Source organism: Physella acuta, unplaced genomic scaffold (assembly GCF_028476545.2).
Source record: "Physella acuta isolate Inbredline_101_S28 unplaced genomic scaffold, ASM2847654v3 ptg001181l, whole genome shotgun sequence".
NCBI classification, from domain to species: domain Eukaryota; kingdom Metazoa; phylum Mollusca; class Gastropoda; family Physidae; genus Physella; species Physella acuta.
Window position 1 is genome coordinate 205,484 of NW_026732698.1, and position 10,830 is coordinate 216,313.

Below are 10,830 nucleotides of genomic sequence, written 5' to 3' on the forward strand. Positions count from 1 at the left end.
ATTAATAAGCAAATAATAACATAGAGGTGTATTTTTATGCGGTCAACCTAAGGTGAGGAATTTGAAATAAATATAGAGTTAAGCAATGAATTATCTCCCATTTGGAAATCCAAATTCCAAAATTCTATTCAAGGGAAATAACTTTCACAAAAATAACTAAATTAACAATATGTAACTATGATATGCTTGAAAAACACAATACAAATCTTGATATTTTATTGCATGATTATTACATATAATTTTTGCATTAATTATGTAACCTGTCAAAACAATATATTTTACCAACTGTCTACTTAATGGTCTGTTGTTTGAAAGTATAAACAGTAGGTTTATAATAGCGTACTTCTAATTTATAGCGATTGAATGCCTAAGTAGCTGATACCCTTCTCAACAGCCTTCTCAAGTTTGGAAATATAGATTTTTCAGCTATAATTTTCAGATATCCGATGTTCAGGCCTAAATCTATATAGATCTAGAATCTAGATCTAGTATATAATACAAATGTAACCAAATCTTTCTCTCCAAAAGACCCATGGAAGTGCTAAAACCAGAGATTATTTTAGTTGGAGAGAGAAGGTATAGGAAAAATGATTACATAAGAAAAGAAACTTTTATCTCTGATGATAAAGCATTTCATAATGCAGATTCTTCTATCACATGCGGCTATGAAAGTGATGAAGCATGTGATGTAAATAATGAGATATTTGAAACTCCTTGAAAGGTTTCAGTGTCAACATGCTAATACCCAATGTATATTTCAAATACCTAATTGGGAAAAAAGGAGAAACAAAGAAACGTATTGAGGCAGAAACATATACTAAAATTATTATTCCAAGTAAAGAAGAAGCATTGAATGAAAACTTAGTCATTATTGGCCATGACAAAAAAGGAGTTTTGTCAGCAAAAACAAGAGTTGATGTCCTTGTACATTCTGCAAGACAGCATCAACCTTTTACACATTTTCTTTCTCTACCAGTTAATTCAGAGCAAATTATTAATAATTTTTTAGAATTTAAAAGTAGTGTACTACAAACCTGTCAAGGGGATAGAGGACTAGATGAAAGTTTATTTCAAAATCATAAAAGGCTTCATTTAACTATAGGAACATTAGTTCTTTTAAATAATGCAGAGATTGAAAAGGCAGTTTCATTGTTGCATTCTAGCACAGAGGATAACACTAAAGATGCGCTTATTGATGAAAGCTTAGATATTAATATCCAAGGTTTAGAGTACATGAATGATGATCCATCTGAAGTAGATGTTCTTTACGCAAAAGTGAAACCTGGTAAACAATGTAACAGACTTCAAACGTTAGTGGATAACTTAGTTACACGATTTTCAACATCTGGATTGATGAAAAAAGAACATGACAATGTCAAACTTCATGTAACAGTTATGAATACCCTAATGAGAAAAGATCCATGGGACATCTCATCAAATATGCCTAAAAACAAACCCATTCATTAGGCAAACAAAGGGAATCTTTTGATGCAACAATGATTTTGAAGTCTTTTAAAGAATTTGACTTTGGGTTCCATCATCTCTCAAGTATTCATCTTTCTCAGAGTGGTAGCTCTCAAGAAGATGGATACTATAAAGCTGTTTCTTATGTTGTCTTGCCTTAACTTGTTAAAGGAATTAACAAAGCAAATTAAATCTTATTGATGTACTAGTTTAAAAAAAAAAAAAAAAAAAAAAAAAAAAAAAAAATTGATTTTTCAGCTAGAAGATGCCTACGTTTCTTCGTAATGTGTTCCTTCCTGATTTGGAATCATCTAACGTATGATAAACTCGACTACTTGATATACTCAAACTCTACTACATTCACAACACATATCAAACTTCGATACCTAAACATAACTAGAATCGATGCTCCAGAACTACGACACCACCTCGCTTAACTTCACCAAGCTCTATAAACGATACTCCCAATCAACAACGATTTAACTAGACCTACTACTATACGATAAAGGTCAACACACTTCGATACATAAATACCGCAAGGCTCGATACTTCTGGACTCCAGAACAACGATACTTCATCACCTACATTCTCATTTCTCTACTACCAATCAGATTACACTAGACCTACAACTACACGACAACAGCCAATTTAAAAATACGATACTTTGAACACCCCGTCATTACAAAACTCTATACACCAGAACAGATTTCGAATTCAAAGTCAGAGAACACGAGACTTACAAGCCCTATTAAAAACTAAAATTGTACGTGTTTTGGAACGCCCCGTTATGCGTTGGAGCGATCACAAAATTAAAATATCCAAATTAGGGATGTGGGGTTGCATTTTCACCATCGCGAATAAATATAGGCCTATATAGACCTAATTTTGGGATGGGGGCACAAAATTGATAGTTCGTACTGGGTGCCGAATTAGATCGCTACTCCTTTATAAAAGTTATTGATTATTAGGTACTTTTTGATAATAGCGATTAAACAGTTTGCGCCCCCCCCCCCTAGGGTTTGCGCCCTAGGCAACCGCCTTATGCGCCTTATATGTAGCGCCAGCCCTGGTATTGATAAGCCAGTACTTCCTAATAGATATTCATCCAATTTTAATTAGGAAGTTACTTCCCATTTAATATTCATTTTTATCAAGGGAAACAACTTAAAACTGTTCCCAAAAGATTTTAAATAGTAGAGGTATTCTGTAGTTACAAAATATATCATAATCTGTCAAAAATAAAGATACAAAATATATTTCTGTTATGCTATTTATATCTCATTCTTATAAATGTTAAACAATTTATTTATTACTTGACTCAAATGAAAATTAAAAACTGCTAGGTTTATTAAGTATTATTGCGTTAAAATGCTAAAGTGTAATAGCTTTATTCACTGGCCGAGTTTTACTATAACGTAAAACTATTTGGATTTTAACGACTATTTAATTTCTATCTTGTTTTTTAAATGTCAATAATCCATGCAAAATAATATAGGCCAGGCGTCGGCAAACTGCGGCTCGCGAGCCGCATGCGGCTCTTTTGATGTCAAGATGCGGCTCTTCAGCTTCATACACAAATATTAATAATTGTTTTTTTTTATTTTTAAAACTCATACAAATATTGTTCTGCAACACTCGGTAATGAACGATAAAATAATAAACGTAAACAATAAACACCCGCTATTCTATTAGAATATTTAGTTACGCCATATTTCAATGTACTTCCTGTTAATTTGTCTATCCTAAATTGCAACATTCAACTTCGTGGTGGAGATCACAAAGAAACTAAACGAGCTAAATCTAAAACTACATGGAAAGTAAAACGCAGCCTATGCCTTGCTCGGAGAAGATGATTGTTTCGAAAAAAAATTACTTCATTTTGTTGAAGACCCGGAGTGCGGTAAATTACTTTATTTAGAAAAATCTGAAAAAAATATGATAAAACCAACGCTACTATTAATATGAATCACTTCAGCATTGCTATAAACAAAATGAAGGATGGGTTCACTGAGAGATTTGAGCAATTCAAAAGAAATGCAAGTACTCTGACGTTCATAGTCACAGTAGATTCTTTCAATACAAAAACAAATGAGATTAACTTTGAGCTATTTGGTATTGATGCTGGTTCCCTTCAAATTAAATTGCTAGATTTGAAAACCAAACATTTGTGGAGCGGTAAGTTCACAGATCACAAGAGCAAGTTAGATGATTTGGAGGTCCAGTAAAAACATGCACGTTTCACTGTACAACTAGACAGCTAAAAAAACAAGTTAATAAAAAGTCTAGTGACAATTTAAGCGCAATTTCCTTAATTAATTAAGTGGTCTGGTTGCCGAGATATGGGTCAAAAACTGCATTTTTTCGAGTTTTTTTTTGGTTTTTCCGGGAAATCCTCGGAACTTGCTTAACATATTTGCTTTTGGAACTAGTCCTCGATATTGCTTCGTTGAGGAGGAGATACGACTTAAAGCTGCGGACACACATCGGACACACATCCATCCAGAACGAGTTAATAATCGCAATTGTCCGTATGGAAATTGCGCTAAAAATGCCGCGAGTTGAGGCCCTACTATGTGACGCATGGAATAGTCTTGCAGGACGCTATAGTAAGGTGAACAATTTGGCATTTTGGAGTTTTCTTGCATGAATATAATACAAAGTATAGAAGCCATCAAACAAATAAAAATCTAGAGGCGTGGCTTGAACTTGACAACAAGTTACTAGCCAGGTTTAAACAAACTTTCAAAAGGCATGCAAGGCTAAACTGTTGTAAATAGTATTCAATAATTAGAGTCATATACTTTGATCACTGATTTTATTATTCTAACAGAGCTAGATAAAATACTTTAATACTTTTTCTGTGAAACATGTATATGTTTTTATCTGAATAAATATTATTTCATATATATAATCCTAATCAAATATAATATTGAAATAAAAATGTTAGTGGCTCTTTAAAAACTGGGATATTTGGTAAATTGTAACTTTTGGCTCTTCCGTCCCAAAAGGTTGCCGACCCCTGATATAGGCTTCCACCAAAAAAAGGATTTCACAGGGGTCGGTAACCTGAGGCTCGCGAGCCCATGCGGCTCTTTTGATGTCAATATACGGCTCTCCAGTTCCTTAATAATTATATTATTATATTTTCAAAACTCAAAAAATATGATAATGTAAAAACAAAAACAACTTTAAAACAAAATTTAAAAAAATGAGAATAGGTGGAGTAGAGCATACATGGTCCGCTGACAGACGCTAAGCATTAGGCCCAGCCACACAACTGTGCTGTGGCTAGCCCCGTGGCAATGGTTCCATGCTTTCCACTACCGAAGTGCACATAAAAATGTTAGCGGTCCTTTAAAAATTGGGAAATTTTGTAGATTGTGACTTTTGGCTCTTTAGTCTCAAAAGGTTGCCTACCCCTGGTCTATCCTCATTTAGGTTCCCGACATATAGGCTCAATTCATTTTGGCTCCAGACAAAACAGTCTCTGTCATTACGACTCCCGACAAAACGGGTCCCGTCTTTACAACTACCGACAAAAGGGCCCCTGTCAATACGGTTTCAGTAGAAACTAAGTCTCCCGGTGAAATGTCTTCATTGACAGCGGTACCCCTTCATCAATACTCTTTAGAGTTAACTAAGCCAACACTTTTATATTACAATCTATAGTTTATAAAGAATAATCAAAATTATCAATTATTAGGTTTTTTTTTATAATAGATTTTATAATAGATTACATATTTTTGCGCCCCCCCCCCCCCCCCAGGGATAGCGCTCTATGTGACCGCCTACTTCGCCTTACAGGTAGCGCCGGCCCTGCCCACACCTAAGGTGGGAGAAGGAGATGGATGGGATGGGCGAGGTTGGGGTGAGTGAGGTTGTTGTGGATGCGATTGGAGAAATTGGGGGTAGGTGTGGTAGAGCGTGGATAGGGTTTGAGAAATTTGGCTCCAGACAAAACAGTCTCTGTCATTACGACTCACGATAAAACGGCTCCATCTTAACGACTCCCGACAAAAGGGCTCCAGTCAATACAGTTTCAGTAGAAACTATGTCTCCCGGTGAAATGTCCTCATTGACAGCGGTACCCCTTCATCAATACTCTTTAGAGTTAACTAAGCCAACACTTTTATATTACAATCTATAGTTTATAAAGAATAATCAAAATTATCAATTATTAAGTACTTTTTGATAATGGATTACACATTTTAGCGCCCCCCCCCCAGGGATAGCGCCCTAGGTGACCGCCTAGTTCGCCTTACAGGTAACGCCGGCCTTGCCCACACATAAGGTGGGAGAGGGAGATGGACGGGATGGGCGAGGTTGGAGTGAGTGAGGTTGTTGTGGATGCGATTGGAGAAATTGGGGGTAGGTGTGGTAGAGCGTGGATATGGCATGAGAAATGGAATCATACCCACCCTGACCACCCACCAAAAGTGTGGAGTGGATGGATGAATACCCACACCACCCGCATAAGAGGTGGGTGGGTGGGAGGATAGGTGAGTGCCCTCCCACAACCTCAAACCAGCCCCCACAACCCTGACCCACCACTCCCCCCCCCCCCACCTACATATTGTCAGCGCAAATCACCTCAACCCGCCTCGCAGACTTCTAGCTAACTTCTCATACAATGCATCCCCCCTACCCGCCTAGTGACGACACTGATTATACCTAGTGTAACCGAACCTAGAGGTTGAAAATATCCAAATGTAGCGCATATAAGGTAAAGAAAACCCTACTTTTTAAAATATATCTAATATTTTTCTCGTCAATTTTAACTTAAAAAAAGAAATGATTACAAAATGTGTGGCACATTGAAATAGTTCAACCAATATCTGAACTAGCCTAGAGTTACAGAACCTGAATGATAAGGAAACAGGATCACCCGTATACCATTTCAACATTAAAATCAGTCTAAAACACGCCATCTACCAACTTAAATACCACGCCTATTCTTAGACGTAAAGCATCGATTTTAGCCAAATTTTTCGATTAAATTTCAGGGAGAATGGACATTTCTGACAAGTAAATGGTTTGGGAAATTGAGCTGTTTCATGTTTGAGCACTCTGAATTTTCGGGAAATTACAAAATACAAAAGTCAGTCATAATTCCATTTTTTTTTTAAAAATGTTAGAGTTAGTCTAAGCTTACTCTTGGACATATTGTTAATTTTACAAACAGTGGTTAGACTATGGTCTGTGAACGTATATGAGAGGTATAATTTGACGTTATTTGTGAATTATTTTTTTTTAAAAACCTGTATTAAACAAATACATTAGAATATTCAAACTTGAGAGGCTTTGTTATTATTATTGTTTCGTTCGGAGCTTATTTTTTACTCTTCGATTTTGCTCCAACTTTTCGATAAAATCAGCCGTTGGTATTTGTCAATACAATGGCCAGGCAAGGGAAATTTAATCATCATAATATTTACCCGTGCGTGCCCAAGACAAGTGAGGCAGGTGAAGTAGAGTATACATGTTTCAACGATCAAGGCATATAATGGCATAGCGTGGTCAACACTATGCCCAGCTGACTTGGTTTACATTAAAGTCAGGTACCCATCAGAGCTGAGTGAACTCTGGGACGTCCTACTGACTCGGGATCCGAACTCGCGACTTTCGCATAATCAGTCGTGAGCTCTACCAATTGACCACGCCGTCCCCATTTGCATCACTGCTCTATTATATTTCTCTTCCATTTACTAACTAAATGAGTTTTATTTACACTGTTGAAGAGCTCTCATAACAACTTTACTTTTCCGTTTCTTTTGTTTAATTTTTAAAAAAACCGAGCTAATTTTTAAACTTAAAATTGTGAGTAGTCTGAGAGTCGGTCAACTTCCGAAATGTCTGGCACTTCTCTAACTGGCAATTACTTCTGGAATTTTAAACTGCCGTTTATTCATTGACCAGAACTGACGCTGGAGGGCAGGTCTTTAACAAGCACACGCAAGGTCAACTGTCACGCAAGGTCAACCCGTCTCGCACTAACGTTACCAGTTCAACCCGTGAACTTTTGACCTTGTTTTCAATATCACTCTCATATGAACTCAGGGAAACATGTGGCCCAATGGTAGAGCAAGACAGTTTTGTGTTTGCTATCTGGGTTCAGCCAGCATATTGATCTAGGTGTGCGCTCACTAGGTCAAAAGTTCAAAGTTTCGTCCACTTTGAGACTACCTAGTTTTAAATGAGTACCCGACTCGATTTGGAGAGAGCACGATTTAATTGAATATCCACGCGCCAAAATCAGACTACCTTGCTGGCATAGCTAATAGGTTTGGGGCATACTAGTTCACCTTTTATGTCCAATATGTAGGCTACACATTTTACAATTTTCAACAACAGGCTATGTTTGTTGCCTGTGTATTGCCAGACATTGGCTAGGTTGACATCTACCTCCACTGCACCAGAATAGCACCAGACTAGTACCAGATTAGCACAAGACTAGCACCAGACTAGCATCAGACTAGCACCAGACTAGCACCAGACTAGCACCAGGCTAGCACCAGACTAGCACTAGACTAGCACCAGACTAGCACCAGACTAGCACCAGACTAGCACCAGACTAGCACCAGACTAGCACCAGACTAGCACCAGGCTAGCACCAGACTAGCACTAGACTAGCACCAGACTAGCACCAGACTAGCACCAGGCTAGCACCAGACTAGCACCAGACTAGACTAGCACCAGACTAGCACCAGATTAGCACCAGACTAGACTAGCACCAGACTAGCACCAGGCTAGCACCAGACTAGACTAGCACCAGACTAGCACCAGACTAGCACCAGACTAGCACCAGACTAGCACCAGACTAGCACCAGACTAGCACCAGACTAGCACCAGATTAGCACCAGACTAGCACCAGACTAGCACCAGACTAGCACCAGACTAGCACCAGAATAGCACCAGACTAGACTAGTACCAGACTAGCACTAGACTAGCACCAGACTAGCACCACACTAGCGCCAGACTAACATCAGACTAGCACCAGATTAGCGCCAAACCTTTTTCTGAATACACACAGTAATAGTTAATCCTCCAAGAAGACACATTACGCACGTACCCAACTCTTTTACAAATCCACAAACGATCGTCATCATCTTTCTCCGTTCGTGCCCAAGACACATGGCGGCAGCTGAAGTAGAGTCCATCTGTTTCAATGACTTCGTCATACAGCGAAGATACACACATTTGGGAACTTTTGTAACTATAGATTTCGCTACAATTTGCATAAACGCTACAATCAAGATCTGTTTCCTAATTCTGGCAGCTAATTCTTAATCATAAAGATCGTATTTCGACTTTTTTCTCCAAGGGGAAAGGCTACTTGAACATTTTCCCTTGGCGTAATAAGCTCTCCGGGGGGGGGGGGGGGGTGACACGTGTAAAATTATATTTTTTTACATAAATTGTATTTCGTTGGTGCGAATTTTTTGTAGGGGCTACATACAATTATATATACATGTATGTCTCGTTGATGTTTAATCGTCCCTGAAGGAAACAGAAGAAGAGGTACTATTTAAAATATATAGATATTTTTATTTCTATCCCCCCCCCCCAAATCATATTTTTCACAATCAATCAGCAGGCTCCGATTTCGGTCCGTCCCCCCTGGGATTTGATTTTCCCGGTACCTACCTACAGTGGCGTAGCGAGGTCGGGTGTCACCCGGTGCGGCACTTAATGGTGCCACCCCCCCCCCCCCAGAGTTTTCGATTTGCACCCCCCCCCCCCCCCTCAAACTTTCGATTTGCACCCCCCTCCTCAAGTTTTCGATTTGCACCCCCCCCCCCCCCATATAGTTTTTCTCTATATATTTTGCTATTTTTTGCCTTGGTGTCACCCCCCTAAATGGTGTCACCCGGTGCGGTCCGCACCCCCCGCCCCCCCCCCCTCCCTACGCCCCTGCCTACCTATTAGGTAGGCGTTCCCTTACCCGCCACCAGCGAAGGCGCTCGATGGAAGATCAGTAACTCGAGTTTTGACTTCAGGTACGTTTATGTCTAGATGTAGATTTTAAGCCACGGAGGTGTTAAAGGGGCTTAGAGTTCATCATTTACGTGCTCTACCGAAGCAACTATTAAAAAAAAAGTAAAGTTCCCTTTTCAAACCTTACGGTCTATAGGGCAAGTGAAGTAGAGTTCACTTGTTTCTGTGACCTCGGCATATGAAGAGATAGTGTGGTCAGCACTATGCCCAGCCGCCTTTACTTTCCCTAACGTGAGTTAGGTACCCATCCGAGTTGGGTGGACTCAGGGACGGTCTACTGATTTGAACCCGGATTCGAACACGAGACACACGGGTTAGCAGTCCAGCTCTCTACCACTAGACCACTCTGTCCGGGAAGCAACTACTAGCGTCGTCAAATGGCCGACAGGAACTCTACTCTGGTAAGAGGTCTTGCCAACAAAACGTGAATAAGAAAGTAATTGTCAGTAAGTTAGGTATGTAAAGACTGTCAGACAGTCAGTTAAGTAAGGTAAGTAACAGACAGTCAGTCGGTCGGTTGGGTAGTTGGTGAGTAATTTTATTCTAACCAGCAATTTTTTTACTTTGTTGTTTTTTTGTCAGTCTGTCATGTTTTTTTTTTTTTAAGAGGAACAATCAAATTTAGACTGCTTAAAGAAAAACAAAAAACAGTCGCAATTTATAATGAAATACATTTTGGATCATCTAACCATATTCTCATTTTTTTTAAATTGTTTAAAGTTGTTTTTGTTTCGACAGTATCATATTTTTTGAGTTTTGAAAATAAAATAATTAATGAACGGAAGAGCCGTGTATTGACATCATAGGAGCTGCAGGTTGCCGACTCTTGGGGTAGCCCAGGGGTCGGCAACCTTTTGAAGGGAAGAGCCAAAAGTTACTATTTTCAAAATTTCCCTGGTTTTAAAGAGCCACTAACTTTTTTTTATTTCAAATATTTTATTTTTTTATTAAGATTATTAGTATTTGTGTAAGGAGCTGGAGAGTCGCAACTTAATATCAAAAGAGCCGCATGCGGCTCGCGAGCCGCAGGTTGCCGACCCCTGTGGTAGCCTATTTGTTGGAAGCCTATTTGATTTTGCATGGATTATTGACATTTAAAAAACAAGATAAAAGTAGTCGTTAAAAATCGAATAGTTTTACGTTATAGTAAAACTCGGCCAATAATGATGCAAGTACACTCAAGTATTTTTACGCAATAATACTTAATAAACCTAGCAGTTTTTAATTTTTATTAGAGTCAAGTAAAAGATGAAGTGCTTAACATTTATAAAAATGAGATATAAATTGCATAATAAAAATATATTTTGTATCTCTACTTAATAACAGATTATGATATATTTTGTAACTACAGAATAACTCGACATTTACAAT

At 38.4% G+C, this 10,830-nt stretch overlaps 1 protein-coding gene across 1 annotated transcript; it reads left to right on the forward strand.

Annotated features, from left to right (window-relative positions):
- Nucleotides 1–490: 490 nt before the first annotated feature.
- Nucleotides 491–1,669, forward strand: LOC131956872 (activating signal cointegrator 1 complex subunit 1-like). The gene is given in 3 exon segments (XM_059321487.1): nt 491–715; nt 718–1,456; nt 1,459–1,669. Coding segments are annotated over 3 exon segments (1,089 nt in total). The 5' UTR covers nt 491–532; the 3' UTR covers nt 1,626–1,669.
- The last annotated feature ends 9,161 nt before the right edge of the window (nt 1,670–10,830 follow it).